The following is a 17,082-nucleotide window of genomic DNA, read 5'->3' as shown; positions in this document are numbered from 1 at the left end:
TAAACATGAATCAGTTGCCACGCATCTGAATATCAATCACAAGACCCTGGAGATGCTGCAACATTCCAGCTGATCGGCGCTTCTTCTGGGCTCAGAAGTGACAGGATCAGCATTGAGCTCCAGCTGGAGCCTGGCGCTGATCTTGGCACTTACGCTGAGCCCTGACAGCCCTGCAGCTCCAGCCGTCTCTCGCTCAGGCTTGTGCGGTGCTGCCACCGATTCAGCTCATTCCCCTCCCCCACTACCACTTTTCTGGGATGGTTACATACCAGCTGCCAGGTGCCAATGTACCACAGGTGGTACCCATACCACTGGTTGAAAAGCCCTGAGATAGACAAAAATAATTGCACTGTGGATTCCTACATGCTCTCTGAGCTTAGCTGTTGGCTTGCATTTTGACATTACCTGTTCCTTCCACCCAAAATACACAGGTCATGCTGAAATTAACCTAGAATGGTTGAGAGAGAAAACAAGAGAAACGTTGATGCTATGGCAATTTTGCAGGACTCATTCAAATGGACAATGACCTGTAGCTACTGTACATTCTTCCCCATCATCATTCAAGGTCTAGCCTGGGATATTTCAACTAGGCTTGTGACACCTGTTTCCTGTGGGTTTTTACTGAAACAGATATTTTTTAAAAGGTATTCCATTCTCGGCACTTTTTACACAACTCCTCAAAAGGGACTGTGAAGGTTTTGCAGAATATTGTTGATCCAACACTGCAGTTAATGAAAACTGACTTTTGGGAGCAGCCTTCTGAAATATCTGGAATATTTTGACTATTTCCAAACTTCAGAGCTCAGGAGACTGTGGTGACCTAAGTCCTTTCTGAGGGGAAAAAAAAAGAACGTAAATCAGGGGTGTTCAACTTTGGCAGCTTTAAGACTTGTGGACCAACTCCCAGAATTCCCCAGCCAGCAGGATTCTGGGAGTTGAAGTCCATAAGTCTTAAAATTGTCAAGGTAGGAGACCCCTGATCTAGGGTCTGAAACTAGGGGGGGAAAAGACCCCAGGAAAAATGACATTAACACTGTTCTGCTTCTGGTGGGAATTTTCTGGTGGAGTTATATGACTTTGGCACTCTTATTTCTTTCTGCTATCCGCCACAGCTTTACTTTCCAGACAAGCCTTCTTCTTGGTTTCATCTCATAACTTTTCACTTCCCATTACTGATACTGCAACATGGCTCTTTTACCAAGGATTCTCCTAGTCTGACCCTAGAGCAGGGGTCGGCAACCTCGGCTCTTTTATGACTCGTGGACTTCAACTCCCAGAATTCCTGAGCCAGCACAGCCACGAGTCATAAAAGAGCCGAGGTTGCCGACCCCTGCCCTAGAGCAATGTTTGCAACACCACAGAATAACTTCTTCCAAGAAGATTACCCTAGTCCAGGGGTAGGCAACCTTGGCTCTTTTATGACTTGTGGACTTCAACTCTGTTTTGGGGACAGTTGGCTTTCATTCCGCCAGAGCGCTAAGAACCTATTAAGGACGATGCCCGTGGCAGTGTCACTACTCACCAATGAATGCTTATGCCAAAACCTGATTTCCACAGGTTCAACGAGGTTGGCCACACTCATGTTCCCAAGGCTGGCCCCTAAGATCACACCATTCAGCAAGGAGCTGTTTTGTCTATCCTGAAATACAAGGAAAAGAAACGTGCTAGGCTACATTAGAATGGAATGGGGGTAATTCAGGGTTCCGAGTATTCGAGGTTCTGAGCTTTGACTTAGCGCGTTGAATGAACCAGGCCATCTGCTTAAGCCATGGTTTGTTTGGGCCGAGCGTGCTATGTAAACAGGACAATTGGATTTGGTTAACATATGTATATGGTTTTAGAGTACTGTATAATAAGCTCAACCTGAAAGTTTATGGCTGAGTGAGGGCCTGAAATCTCTTATCCTAGTCTGATACTCAAATTAAGAGTAGAGAACCTGTTTTGGTCACAGGGCCAGATGAATTCTAAACAAGATGCTGCTGACCACACTTCCCAGCAGGCAGGATCACATCTATACTGTCTTTCTCCTTCTCCTGTCTTTTATGTATGGTTACGATTTACAACAGCAAAATCTTGAACAGCTGTCAGGATTCCGTACGAGATGACCAGGCTGAACCTGAAGGAGGGGTCAAACAAGTCATCAGTCATGAGTCCCTGAGTGCCCACAAGAGATCTAAATCCAGATCTGAGTTCCTTTCGATCCTTAACTCCCGCTAATTTCCCTTGACAGTTAGTAGTTCAGATTCTTGTGCAGAGCTTAAGCTTGTAATAAATCCTTATACACATTTGAACTGCCTGGATCTCCGGATTTCCCCAGGTTCTATACCCATTTCGTATACTCAAGAAAATCAAGACAGGGCAACCTTGAGCTTCTTTCTTACCTGCTCCTCCCTTCCAAAGCTAAGCGTGTATCAATCAGATCTTTACTATGGTCATAAACCAACAGAATTGTAAATACTCAAGAGTATCCTCAACTTCTGCTCTAAGGCCAAAATGGGGTTAGGAAGCTGCCACTTGGGTATCTTTTGTCTCCAAACGCCGGGGAACTTCAAATCACTGACGAATGGACATCCTATGGCAAATTTCCACCTCTGTCACCTCCTAAAAGTTGTAGCAAGGGCCTACCTGAAAGAGGCAAGAAGCTTTCAGGTAAATGCAGATAAGCCTCATCTCCTTTGCAGGGGTCCTTTGGGCCTTGTCCATGAGCGTTTTTGGAAAATGCATGGAATGCCGATATGTGCTTGAAGCATCGTTCTGTGCGGCATGAAAGACATTTATGCAAATTAGTATCAACAACGCCGCTTTCAGTATATTAGACTTTCCCCTTTACATGCCCAATTCTCAAGATTTAAAACCCTGTGTTGGAACTCCCATCATTTAGTAAGTGATTTACTATTTAATATTACTACTACTCTTCTCATCTTTCCTATTACCTATCTCCTTATTTACTTACGACTTTGTTGCTTGTGTCTTAAGATTTATATTGTTTTATTTAGTTTCCTAGTATGATTTATGTTATTTATTTAGTATCCTATGACTATCCCTTAGTGTTGTACCTTGTGATTTATGATGAATGTATTTTTACGATGACTATGACCATGATTTATCACTTATAGCTTTATATACACTGAGAGCTTCTGCACCGAAGACAAATTCCTTGTGTGTCCAATCACACACTTGGCCAATAAAGAATCCTATCCTATCCTATCCTGTTATCATGTCTGGATAAGACTGAAGTGAGGTTGGCTGGCTGTGGATCAGCCTAGGAAGGTAGCCAATATCTTAGGATGCAATGGGAGACCTTGTCTTTAATAATAATTAATCACATGCTCATGTTAATCACATTAATGATAATATTCTGTATATGGATGCAGCAGCATGCTATTTGAACACAGCAGTAGTGGGTTTTCAGTGCAGGATTTAGGATTTGCTGTGAATCCAGGCTGTGTGTGTGTGTGTGTGTGTGTGTGTGTGAACCAAGAACAGAGTGATTCAGAGGAGAAGTTAATGGGCTAGCACTGAATATCCTTCCTCCTCCCCTCTTCTCTATTCAGATGGATCAAATAACTAAACCACCGTTTCTCAATCTTGACAACTTTTAAGCTGGGTGGACTTCAATCCCTAGAATTCCCTAGGAAATATGCTGCCTGGGGAATTCTGGGAGTTGAAATCCACAGATCTTCCAAGTTGTCCAACTTGAGAAACACAAAATTAAAGAGTGTGGAAAAGGAAAAATACTTACTAGTAAATCACTGCTGTTGATAGTTAACCCTTTGAATTCAGCGGAGTTTAACCTGTATATTAATGTTTGAATATCAGAGTGAGCAGTAATGTGACGTTCATTCTGGAAATGGACTTTCATCAAGGTCTCCTCCAATTTCTTTGTCACGCTATAAGAGCAAGAAAGAAAGAAACCACAGGCCTTATGAGAGGAATATATTCTGGTGTAATTCAGTGGTCAATTTTCAGATTAAATAATTTGTAGAGTTGGTAGAACAACATAGACCTCGGCGATCCAACTGGTAATCATAAGCATAAGCATCTCTTTTATTTCATTCCTCTACCGCAGTGTTTCTCAAACTTGGCAAGGAAGATGGATGAATTTCAACTCCCAGAATTCCTGCTGGCTGGGAGTTGAAATCCAAACTTCTTAAAGTCACTAAGGTTGAAAGGCACCGGACTAGATAGTTGTTTTCTCTGTATGGGATAAATTTCTTCTATGGTTTCCATTAACAAATGTTTTCTATAACATTTTAATTCCATCACATATATCCCCAAAAGTCCTCCTTTTCCTCTGATAAAGTAGTCAGAAATTACACATGCATACATTCAGATTTATTCATGCATTCAGACTTTAAAAGAAACTAGAAATCTTGATATATTTGGAAAGCATGGTAGGAAATGCTGCCTTGAGCTTAAGGTGAAATTAAATATAGGGATAGACATAAAATGCTGTTACAAGAACACAAGCGAGCAGTCAGATGAAGAGACCCTGACTCATTTTGTCGCCTCACACTGCAATAAACAAGGACAGCCATTCAATTTTGCAACTACTAAGATTGTTGGCCGAGCAGGCACAAAACAGCCAGGGAACTGACTGAAGCCTGGGAAACAGGCCCCTCCTCAGTCAACAGGAGTGCTAATTTACTCCCAGCCTATCATGTACTTAGAAGGTGAGGGCTGGGCAGCACAAGCAAAGGACAGCTAACGACTACAAAGCCAGCCATCAACATACCCCAATCAATGTCTAAAAAGCCACTTACAATAGGGACTATAAATACCACATAAAGAACAGCACACAACCCCTGCTAGAGAGAGGTTCCTTGAAGGTGGGCTCCAGGACAAGTCTGCAAGCTCAGAAGGCAAAACCTCTCGCCCCGGTGACCGACCCAGATTGGATCCTGCAATAAAATGCTGCCTTCCTTCTACAATATCAGACTGCAAGTCACCAGAGTTTGTGTCAGCTCCACCTGGATATTGCCAGCAATTCAGTACCTATTATTTCAATCAATCAGAATAGAGCTGAAAGGGACCTTGGAGGTCTTCTATCCAACCCCCTGCTCAAACAGGAGACCCTTTACCCGTGGTGGCAAACCTATGGCACGCGTGCCACAGGTGGCACGCAGAGCCCTCTCTGTGGCCACGCGCACCGTCGCCCCAGTCCTAGGCCTTCAGCTGGGTTTTCACTTTAGGCCTCTGCCGCTGTGTGCAAAAAAAATAAAGGTTCAATCAATCCATCAATTTCAACTTCTCGCGGGGAAAAAAAAGATCTCGCAAAGTTGGAATTGATTGATTGGACTTTTTAGTCCCACCCAGTCTGCCGTTACCACTGCAGCCACGCCACCCAATGGGCCACACCACCCGGCACCTGATGATACATAAGTGGGTTTGGGGTTGCAGTTTGGGCACTCGGTCTCTAAAAGGTTCGCCATCACTGCCCTATACAATTTCCGACTACTTGCAAAGCAGTGCTACAACCCTTTTTTCCAGCAACAAAGATCTGCAACTATGCAGAGGAGCATGTGCGCCTCGGCTCTAAAATAAACAAAAGCAAGAAAGATCATTTCAAATGTCTTCATCAGCAAGGCATTCAGCTACCAGTTACTCAGTGGTGAAATTAAAGACTTGAATATATTCACTGCAAATCATCCTGATCACAACTTTGACCAGAATTCAGGTCGTAAATTCATACAGTTGTAAGTCAAGTCATTACATAACTGAGCCCAATTTTATGACCATTTTTACAGTGGTCGTAAAGCAAGGCATCGTGGTGGTTAAGCAAATCCAGCTTCTGAAATTGATTTTTTTTCCCCGAAAACCAGCAGGGAAGATAATAAATGGTAGTCATGTGACCCACAGGACGCTGCAACCAGTTGTAAATGACAGCCAGTTGTGAAGCGCCCAAATTGCAATTACATGATTGCCCCGGTGGTGCAATGGTCATAATTGTGAGGACAGGTCGTAAATCACTTTTTCTGAGACGCTGTAACTTTGAAGCCTTGTTAAACAGTTGTAAGTCAAGGACTACTTGTACTCTGAGATATAAAATAGTACAGAGGATCATGATTTCAAGGGCCAGTGTTTTCCCTGCTCTGGGAACCGTGGAAATAAAAGTCCTCTTTTTCGGCATCCCATGTTCCCCAACCAAAATTGTACAAACTCTGGGTTTTTCAGATGGCTTCCTTGAAGCTACTGTATATAGACTAGTCCAGGGGTAGGCAACCTTGGCTCTTTTATGACTCGTGGACTTCAACTCCCAGAATTCCTGAGCCAGCCATGCTGAGGGAAAAGGGAGAGGCTTCCAAGCTGAGCCATGCTGGCTCAGGAATTCTGGGAGTTGAAGTCCACAAGTCATGAAGGGGTTAAAGTTTCCTCCATGCTGGCTCAGAAATTCTGGGAGTTGAAGTCCACGAGTCGTAAAAGAGGCAAGGTTGCCTACCCCTGGACTAGCCAAAAGGTAAACTTTCTCCTCCCACTTTTATAACATTAAAATGCAAATAATAAGAACCTACTTCCTTCTCCCGTCAGGAGGGCACCCCGAGTGTACGTAATCTGCATAGATCTCCATATCTGCTTCCACTCTTTCTGTCTGCTGAATGCCATGTGGGTCTTTGATGGTTGGTTCCATGTTGGGTCCCAGGGCCAGCATGGAATGTGGGAAAGAAGAAGTGACAGACAGGAGAAAGAAAGAGTCCCCATTAGTATCACAACATCAGCATGAAGAACAGAAATGGGCAGGAACAGAAATGGTGGTTGTGACCTTCAAGTGAGATTAAAGACCTTCAGAGCTGAGTTCACCCTCTATGTGAAGCTTCTTCTAGTAGAGGACGTCTACCAGATATGTTGGGCCTGCAATTTGCAGAAAGGCTTGCTTGGTTGGAGATCACAGGTAGTCCTTGACTTATGATCACAACTGGGATGCAAACTTCCATCGCTAAGGGATACAGTTCTCTATGGAACTTCTCAGTCATCCAGTCGTCCTGGCTGTCCCAAAGATGCTTTTTTTTCAGGAGGCAACTGGGCTTTCTTGTTTTTCTTTAAAGATGTTTCACTTCTCATCCAAGAAGCTTCTTCCGCTCTGACTGGACGGTGGGGAATAGAAGGATTTCTACTCCTTGCAGACCGCTGGTCATTTGCCTTCTTTTAGAGAAGACACAGGTAAACCTCCTCAACGACTCGCTAAAAGTCTAGTCTGATTTATGGATTATTTTGGGAGCTGAACAAGAAACCCTGATAAATAAATTCAATAAATCCAATATGCCCAAAGTTTACCAAATATTGAGACTTCTAAACATTTGAGAGCGGAGTACTGAATTAGGAAATTCTGGGAGTTGAAGTCCCACAACTTAAAAATTGCTAAAGTTTAGAAATACTGGTCTAACTCATAATCCTGGGATTTTCTGACATCCAAGTCCTAAATGACCCTACATAATGTCTCTGATATTAGGCCAGACTAATGGGACATTACCACCTGCTACCACAAAAAAAAGTGATATAGAAATTCAGAAGTATCCTAGAAGATTTTAAAAAAATAAAAGGATTAGCAGAACAAAACAATTTTTGTAATTCTGTAAAGAATTGGCATAACAAAACAAAAACACACGAAAACCTGGGTAAATTGCATATAAAAGTGTCTAAAAACAGTTGCCAGACTAAAAAAAAAATCACTGTTGCAGTGAGGTGGTCTGCGTATAAGTTCAATAAATAAATAAATAAATAAATAAAACCATGAATTAATTAGCTAGCATGGAAGCATCCTCAACAACCCACTGCAGTTCTCAGGCACGACCCTTGCAAAGAAATCAGAATCTTGTCTCTTTCTCCTTAGCCCACCAAAGGTCTTTACCTGATGTTGCATTCACAAAAACCAAGCAGGCAAGAAAACAAAGGCATATTCGGGAATCCATAGCTACATCACGCAGCACGCTCAAAACAGCTGTGAAAAACAACCAAGATAAAGTTAGGTTTGGGACATGTTTCTGGCTCTGAAAGTTGATAGAGCATGGATTGATTGATTAACAGAATAACAGAATTAAAATGTATTTAGTAAGATTATGTGTCGTGTTTTATTTCCTTCCTTCATGCACATCATGCATCCTCTGAAGCACGGTCCTTCGCCCTCTACTAAGGTGATTTATACCTTGATAATAACAGAGATGGAAGGGACCTTGGAGGTCTTCTAGTCCAACCTCCAGAACCTATACAATTTGAGACAACTGGCTGTCCAGTCTCTTCTTAAAAGCCTCCAGTGATGGAGCACCCACAGCTTCTGGAGGCAAGCAGTTCCACTGGTTAATTGTCCTCACTGTCAGGAAGTTTCTCCTTAATTCCAGGTGGCTTCTCTCTTTGATCAGTTTCCATCCGTTGTTTCTTGTCCTGCCTTCAGGTCCTTTGGAAAATGAGTTAACCCCCTCTTCTTTGTGGCAGCCTCTCAAATACTAGAATTCATCTGCACAGTTCCTCTAATTTGGCTGCAAACTTGAGCTTTGCTATCTGTCATGCTGGAGGTTTTCAAGAAAAGATTGGACAACCATTTTTCTGGCATGATGTAAGGTCTCCTGCCTTGGGTAGGGGGTTGGACTAGATCAGACATGTCAAACACAAGGCCCGGGGACCAGATCCAGTCCACGAAGTGGTTTCATGTGGCCCCCGAAGCCATCCTGGAAACAGTGAGAGAATGGCCCCCACTGTCTTGGCCCTGGCCCAGAGACCCTCCTTCTGCCAGAGACCCCCAGATCTGTCCCACTCCTGCCCAGGCCCCCATAGGCACCCTTGATGCCAATGATGTAGAGCTGGCCACGCCCACCCAGCAGGCCATACGCACTCCAGCTGCGCCCACCCATTAGGCCGCGCCCACCCTGGCCATACCCACCCGGCCCCCCGAGGGCAACCACAATGCTGATGTGGCCCTCAATGAAATTGAGTTTGACACCCCTGGACTAGATGACCTCCAAGATCCCTTCCAGCACTATGATTCCATGATTTTTAACAAGAGTTTATTCTTGACACCCCAGTGGCAAACAGCCACCCAGAGTCACTTTGGAAAGGGAGAATAGGTTGACCGCCCTCTTCTTTGTGGCAGCCCCCCATATATTGGAAGACTGCTATCATGTTGACACTAGTCCTTCTCTTGGTTAGACTAGACATGCCCAATTTCTGCAACCAACTGATCTGAATTTATTATAGCTGCCCAACTCCAATAGACTCTGGGTGGTGGTCAAAACATGTTTACTTAACACATTGTCCCTGTGATTCAATATATAAATTCAGTGGAAGAATCAGTAGGGAATGTACATCCATAAGAGAGGTCAAGAAATTCAAGATGGCATCCGTAACTATGCCATCAAAGCTTCACCCTTTTTTACTTACATTCTAGACTTCCAAAATGGAACCCAAGAAATAAGCCGTCGTTTGCCATGAGTACACCCCCAAATCCATAAAAACAAATGTAACTTAAAACTGCTCTGACAGCCCAGACCGCTCTCCACAGGGCCACAAAACCACATTTTAGCTCAGGATTGCCCAACCTTGGCGACTTTTAGGACCTGTGGACCAGTTCTGGGATTTGAAGCCCATAGGTCTTAAAGCTGGCAAGGTTGGACAATCCTGTTTTAACTCCTTTGTGGGAGGCAAAATAATACACTCATGCATTAACCCCAGGCGTGTCCTGGGACCCTAGCCAGGTTTTAAGAATTTCTTAGTTCCCCAGAGAAGTAGGTGCCATGTGCATCTCTGCTGGGAGGCTGTTCTCCAGGGTGGGCAGGAAAGTCCCCTTTGCTTGGTTCCACAGGATGCCCGCCCAGAAAGGAGCTGCAGTCCACCCACTCTGCCAGGATGTGGCAGATGCGCAAAACTAAACTTCTTTCTGAATGCAGAAGGAGGCTGACGTCAAATGCTCTGAACACCTTCACTTGTTCAAAGAGATCTTGAGAGGTGAACTGCCTATACTCCACTTCAGCTCAGCGTGGCAAACCACAAGTGCTGTGTTCACATTAACGGGTTGGCCCTGCTGCTTGGGATGTAAATTCAGTTGGTGAATCAGTCGGGAAAGAACGTTTAGCCCAAATGCAACTACAGGGTAGGTCAAAAAGTCAAGATGGCGCCAGCAACCGTGCCACTGAGACCCCCGTACTTTTTGGACATGCATTTTAGACACCCAAGGCTAAAAAAAAAAAAACCACACAGTTAATCCTCAACTTATGATCACAATTGGGACCAGAACTTCCGTTGCTAAACAAGGCAGCTGTTAAACCGAGTTGTGCCCAATTTTACGACCTATTTTGCCATAGTTGTTAAGAGAAGCAATGCAATCGTGCAGTTGTTATGTGAATCGGGCTTCCCCCATTGACTTTGCTTGTAGGAAACCAGCTGGGAAGGTTGCCAAGCACCCATATTTTGATCATGTGACTGTGGGGAATGCTACAATGGTCATAAGTGTGAGGACTGATTGCAAGTCACTTTTTTTTCCAGTAAGCCGTTTTAACTTTGAAGGATTGCTAAAGGAATGGTTTTAAGTTGAGCACCACCTACATTCTGCTTGTTGATTCATTATTTGTAATAATAAAAAGAATTACATTTAAAAGAATGAGAAATAATACTTCCTGAAGCTCTGATTCTATAAGACTTCTGCGGCCTCACAAGTAGCTTTGCTTCTTGGATGCCTTGTTCTGTCTCTTTATCAGTTTGAGGAGGACTCTTGAGACCATCTATGACAGTGCCATGCAGACATGCTAGACTACAATACCCAGCATCCAGGCCCCTACTGGAAGACAACAATAAGTAAGTTGGAAGGGACCTTGGAGGTCATCTAGTCCAACCCCCTGCTCAGGCAGGAAACCCTAGACCATTTCAGGCAAATGGCTGTCCAGTCTCCTCTTAAAAACTCCCAGTGTTGGAGCATTCACCACTCCTGGAGGCAGGTTGTTCCACTGGTTAATTGTTCTAACTGTCAGGAAGTTTCTCCTTAGTTCCAGGTTGCTTCTCTCCTTGACTAGTTTCCATCCGTTGCTTCTTGTCCTGCTTTCAGATGCTCTGGAGAATAGCTTGACTCCCTCTTCTTTGGGGCAGCCCCTGAGATATTGGAAGACTGCTATTATGTCCCCCCTCACCCTTCTCTTTGTTAAACTACACATACCCAATTCCAGCAACCGTTCCCTATATGTTTTAGCCTCCAGTCCCCCAATCATCTTTGTTGCCCTTCTCTGTACAACGATGGGGTTTGTAGTCCACACGCTTAATGGGGTTGAGCCCAATATGGTTTGTTCGGTGAGTTAATGGAGGTCAGTTTGTCCTCTTGCAATGATTTTAGATTGATGTTTCAAACTTAATTTCACACTGAGACGGAGAAAGACATTTTTTGAGTTCCCCAACTTTCTTCGAGATGCAGCATAAACACACTAAAGGAGAATTTTGCGGTTTCCTGTTTTAATGATACCACAAAGGGTTTTTGCTCTAAATCTGAAGTCCTTCCCCTTTTTCTTTCCTATGCAATCTTGCAAATTCAGACATTGACAACCCTCCTCCCCAACTGGAGCTCCTAAAACCAATCCAGAGAACAGCCAGTTTCACCTTGATGCCTTTGAAATATTTGGGGATTACAATTCCTAGGCTTTCCAACCACGGCGTGGATGGTTTCCCTTTCCCAAGAAACTGATTTTAACTTGTGGAAGAGCAGGCAATGCAACAGAGCATCTGCTGGTAGTCCTTGACGTATGACTATAATGGAGCCCATGATTTATTTATTTATTTTATTTATTTGTTTGTTTTTATATACCGCCCTTCTCCCGAAGGACTCGGGGCGGTGTACAGAGCAAGATAAGTATACAGTACAACAATAGAAAACAAATAAAACCCCAAAATCTATCAGGCCAGGCCGGCTTGCTGGAATAGGTAGGTTTTTAAGTCACGCCGGAAGGTGTGGAGGTCGGGGGCCATCTGGACTTCGGGAGGCAAGCAGTTCCAAAGGGTTGGTGCACCCACTGAGAATGCTCTCCCCCTGGGGGCCACCAGCCGGCATTCTCTGACCGGTGGCACCCTGAGGAGGCCCTCTCTGTGGGAGCGCACAGGACGGAGGGGTGTAGATGCTGGCAGTAGGTGCTCCCGTAGGTAATCCGGACCCATGCCATGTAGGGCTTTGTATGTCATCACTAGCACCTTGAATTTCACTCGGAAGGCAACTGGAAGCCAGTGCAGCTCACGGAGGAGAGGTGTAATATGGGAGTATCGGGAAGCCCCCAAAAGTGTTCGTGCAGCTGCACTCTGTACCAGCTGACGCTTCCGAGTGGCCCTCAAGGGCAGCCCCATGTAAAGAGCGTTGCAGTAGTCAAGGCGAGAGGTCACAAGTGCATGAGTGACTGTACGCAAGGCATCCAGGTCCAGATAGGGTCGTAGTTGGCGCACCAGTCGAACCCGGGAGAAGGCCCCCCTGGTCACAGCTCCTATGTGATCTTCTAAGGAGAGCTGTGAATCTAGGAGGACACCCAGGTTGCGGGCCCTATCAACGGGGGGCAATAACTCACCCCCGATATTAAGGGATGGAATACTCTGAGTATCCTGGCATGCCGGTATGTACAGCCATTCAGTCTTGTCCGGGTTGAGTTGAAGCCTGTTCCTCCCCATCCATTCCTGGACCGCTTCCAGGCAACGGGACGTCACGTCGAGGGCATCACTGATGTGGTTTGGGGTTGAGATGAAAAGCTGGGTGATGTTGTAAGTCATCAAGTAATCCTCAACAACAGTTCATTTAGTGACTGTTCAAAGTTACAACAGCGGTGAAAAAAGTGACTTATGACCGTTTCCCCCCCCCCTCTTATGACCGTTGCAGCACCCCCAGGGTCACGTGATCAAAATTCAAGGCGCTTGGCAACTGACCCATATTTATGACGGTTGCAGTCTTCCGGGGTCACGTGATCCCATTTTGTGACTTTCTGACAAGTCAAGTCAATGGGGATGCCAGATACACTTAACAACCATGTTACTAATTTAACAGCTGCAGTGATTCACTTAACAACTTGGGCAAGAAAATTCATAAAATGGGGCAAAACTCATTTGTCAAGTGTCTTGCTTAGCAACAGAAATTTTGCGCTCAATTGTGGCCTTAAGTCAAGGACCACCTGTAGTTGTAAAACTGGCTGGTCACGTGACTGACCTGATTTTATGACTACTGTGTGTGTGTGAGAGGGTTATTATTAAGCTTATCAAGATATAAAATGGAAAAGAAAATTAAAATACTGGGAAAACGGACACAAGAAAGAAATGTAGATGAAGGGGGGCGGGGAAAGAAAGAAAACTGACTTTTTTTAGCATGGTGGCATAAAATAGCAACTTTTTACAGTCTCAATTTTTTACTTTTACGTACTTAGTATGTAATAGCAATTTCTATAACAACAAGCATATCTAATAGCAAAACCCAAAGTCAAAGTTTCGGAGGCAAGTTATTAAACGGGTTAATTGTTCTCACTGTCAGGAAATTTCTCCTTAGGTTTAGGTTGCTTCTCTCCTTGATGAGTTTCCATCCGTTGCTTCTTCTCCTGCCTTCAGGTGCCTTGGAGAATAGGTTGACCCCCCTCTTCTCTGTGGAAGCCCCTCAAATATTGGAACACTATTATCTGTACTGCATTACCGTACAAACTTTCTTGCTTGGCTTCTTTTTCCAGTTAAATAAATAGCTAGGAATATTTTTCAGGATGACATTGAACTGATCTGTAAGTTTCATCTCGGTTAGTACTTATAACTTTGCTCTACTAGCCTTCCAGTCAGGCCTTGTCCATTGCCAGTACTTGGTTGAAAGTGCCTTAGATCTGCACTGAACCTGGCTTGGGATTGTGACTCTTTAGATAATCCCCCAACTGACAGTCAAATACTATACTACTAGAGAAGGGGTGTCAAACTCAATTTCATTGAGGGCCACATCAGCATTGTGGTTGCCCTCAAGGGGCTGGGTGGGTGTGGCCTGGGTGGGCATGGCCTACTGGGTGGGCGTGGCCAGAGTGCGTATGGCCTACTGGGTGGGCGTGGCCAGCTCTACATCGTTCGCATCAAGGGTGCCTATGGGGGCCTGGGCAGGAGTGGGACAGGTCTGAGGGTCTCTGGCAGAAGGAGGGTCTCTGGGCCGGGGCCAAGGCAGTGGGGGCCGTTTCCTCACTGTTTCCAGGATGGCTTCGCGGGCCGCATGAAACCACTTCATGGGCTGGATCCGGCCCCCGGGCCTTGTGTTTGACATATCTGTACTAGAACGAAGGAGAAACTTCCTGACAGTTAGAACAATTAACCAGTGGAACAACCTGCCTCCAGAAGCGGTGAATGCTCCAACACTGGAAGTTTTTAAGAAGAGACTGGACAGCCATTTGCCTGAAATAGTATAAGGTTTCCTGCCTGAGCAGGGGGTTGGACTAGATGACCTCCAAGGTCCCTTCCAACTTATTATTCTATGATAGTGTGAGTTCCCCACATTCAGTGGCTTTGAGATTACATCTGCCAGATCCTTCGGAACCCTGGGGATGTAAACCATCTGGCCCAGGTGATTTGTGCTTGTCCAGAATGGACAGGTATTCTTTTACTAACACTTTGTCTATTTTGACTTGTATCGCTCTTCTAAGTCCCTCAGTATGGCTTTTTGTGGGTTGGGCCTTTTCTTCCTTTTTCGTAAAAACAGAAGCTAAGAAGGAATTAAGTAGTTCTGCTTAATTTTATCGTTTAACCCAAAAGCAATAGCTAGACTCCCACAACACAGCGAGACACAAATCATCTAAGCCCATTTAAGCCTAATGCCACCTTCTCTGCTTCTACTTCCTTAGTGAGCATCATTTCCTTGAGTTCCTTCTTGTTCCTTTCATATTGAAAGAAACTATGAATTAGAACTAGAACTACAACTAGAATTAAATTGGAATGAATTAGTTGCCAATCTTAGCTCGTTTGGGGCCTTGTGTGTAAAATCACACTTGGCCCATAAAGAATTTTTAGAAATTGTAATGGCTAAGTTAATTATAATAATAATCCAGTTGACCGGTTTTTTCCCCTTACGTTCAGCTCTTTTAGACATAATTTAATCTATATCTTAAATTTCCTGCTTGCATTAAGCAACTCTGGTCTGTTAGATCCAACCATTTTTGTTTATATTTCTTATTTCCTTCCCTTTCCTATTTTGTAAGCATGCAACTTAACTGTTTTTTCCTGCATTCGTTTCATACTGAACTTTAAATTAACTTTTTTGAACTTTCCGGTTCCTCTTTTATTCTAAGCTGCTGCCCTCCATGCCTGTGGCATGCCTGTGACTAGATGAGCCACTAGATAGAGGTCTCTACTTCTTATCATGGTTTGCTCAATCAAGATTTCTAGGAACAGGGAGATGTTTACACTAAGGGACCAACTTTAGTTGTATCTGTGTGACACACCATTTCTTGCTAACAGTAATGAACTCATGCATGCTCACAAGTCATTGATTTACAACTCAGGGTTTCTAGCCTGGGCGATGAATACTTGCAAAGCAATGTACGGTTGCATGCAATCAACTAACTAGAAGTATATGCAGTGCATTGACACCAATACACAAAGCTGCTTTGTTGACTTGCAAGGGACCTACGCCCCTTCCAGCTAATCCTGGCACAAACATGCTGTGGCAATATACTTTTTCCTAAAGATGTCTCCATCTTGTCCATGAGCGAGGCAGGGTTGTGATCCTTAACAGAACCAAGATTAATTTAATTCAGAATAGAGATGGAAGGGACCTTGGGGGTCTTCTAGTCCAACTCTCTGCTCAAGCAGGAGACCCTACACATTGCAGACAAGTGGCGGTACTATACTTCACATGATTTTTGACTCTACACCTCTGTTTATACAACCAAGGATTGTATTAGCTTTCTTGGCAACTGTTGCACACTTCTGGCTTATAACAGAATATTTTAATTCAATACTATCCAAAGGGGTCAAGGTGTATAATAACTGTTAGTTACCCCTCACTTGAAATCAGGGCATTGCAGGGGTAGAGAACTGCAAAGCTGGAGATAAATATCCCAAGGCCAGATAAGACCGTAGCAACATACAACAAATATACAAACATTTGAGACCAACAAGAGACGTTAATTTCAAAGGGCCAGAACAACATAGAATATCTCAAATTTTAACCTTTGGAACTTTAGAGGTCATTTATATCTTAGCAGCAACACCAGGCAATCAACTATTGTATATGGTTTCTTTCATCTCTGCAAGGTAGATGGTAAATTATAAATGCATAATTAACTGTGCCAAAAAGATTTAGAGGCAGCTTCTTTATAACCTTACTTTTTCCTTCCCTCCCCCCCTCCTTCCTTTCTTCCTACCTTCCTTCCTTCCTACTTCCCTTCCCTCCCTTCCTTTTTTTTCATTTTTTTTCTTTCTTACTTCCCTATTTGTTCTTACTCTCATTGCTTCTTTTCTAATATTTGTATTAAAAACATTTAATATTCCTATTAAAACATCTTCACAAAAAAAACTATGTTAAAAATTAGAATTAATAATCACAAGCAACCTTCAATCAAGTCAAGTGAAGGAGCCCAGCCATGGAACGGAGGAGAGTTGCTAACCCCCACCCACCATAGAAGTTGCCTAGATTGAAAAACCCTAGTCCTTTGCACGTGGAGAAACATTAAACTGATCGCTGCGTTTCCCATTGCATTATCATCGGTCATCCTATTCAAGACCCCTTCGCTATTCTGTTTTTCGTATATTAGAATCCAAATTGATACTTGCATTCCTGTTGGTATTAGTCAACACTCAACTTACCCTCACGCCAAAGTGAAGGAGATTTATTTATCAGGACCTGGTTATCAGCAAGGATTTGGAGTCAATCCTGATCTGGTAAGCCTTGGTCAGAAAGTCTTCAGATACATGCTGACTCTCCCCCGTTCGTTTTACAGTAATCGGCTTCAAGTATTTTCTCTCTCACTGTAAGCATCAGATCATTTCCGGATTTGCAAAGAATGAAGAAAAGGAAGTGCAATGAATCAAAATTAGGACAAAATTATAAGCTGTACCACTTAACTCTCCTCTTTGTGGGTAACACCTTTCCCGCTCCCCCAGGCCCCCTAATTGTATTCAGGGTGCAAC

General features: G+C 43.9%; 1 protein-coding gene across 1 annotated transcript in view; it reads right to left on the bottom strand.

Annotated features, from left to right (window-relative positions):
* The window catches only part of ADGRG5 (adhesion G protein-coupled receptor G5), a 32,391-nt gene extending 15,606 nt beyond the window's left edge, over positions 1-16,785 (bottom strand). The window contains exons 1-7 of the mRNA XM_083370732.1: positions 16,759-16,785; positions 7,847-7,936; positions 6,513-6,609; positions 3,743-3,890; positions 2,626-2,754; positions 1,523-1,639; positions 406-448 (exon numbers count right to left, since the gene is read on the bottom strand). Coding sequence (XP_083226858.1) covers positions 406-448; positions 1,523-1,639; positions 2,626-2,754; positions 3,743-3,890; positions 6,513-6,609; positions 7,847-7,907 — 595 coding nt within the window. The 5' untranslated portion in view covers positions 7,908-7,936; positions 16,759-16,785. The remainder of the gene's footprint in view (positions 1-405; positions 449-1,522; positions 1,640-2,625; positions 2,755-3,742; positions 3,891-6,512; positions 6,610-7,846; positions 7,937-16,758) is intronic.
* Between the last annotated feature and the right edge of the window lie 297 nt (positions 16,786-17,082).

Source organism: Vipera ursinii, assembly GCF_947247035.1.
Source record: "Vipera ursinii genome assembly, chromosome: 10".
Taxonomy (NCBI): Eukaryota; Metazoa; Chordata; class Lepidosauria; order Squamata; family Viperidae; genus Vipera; species Vipera ursinii.
The sequence above is the reverse complement of the archived record's forward strand: the minus strand, read 5'-3'. Positions and strand labels throughout refer to the sequence as shown.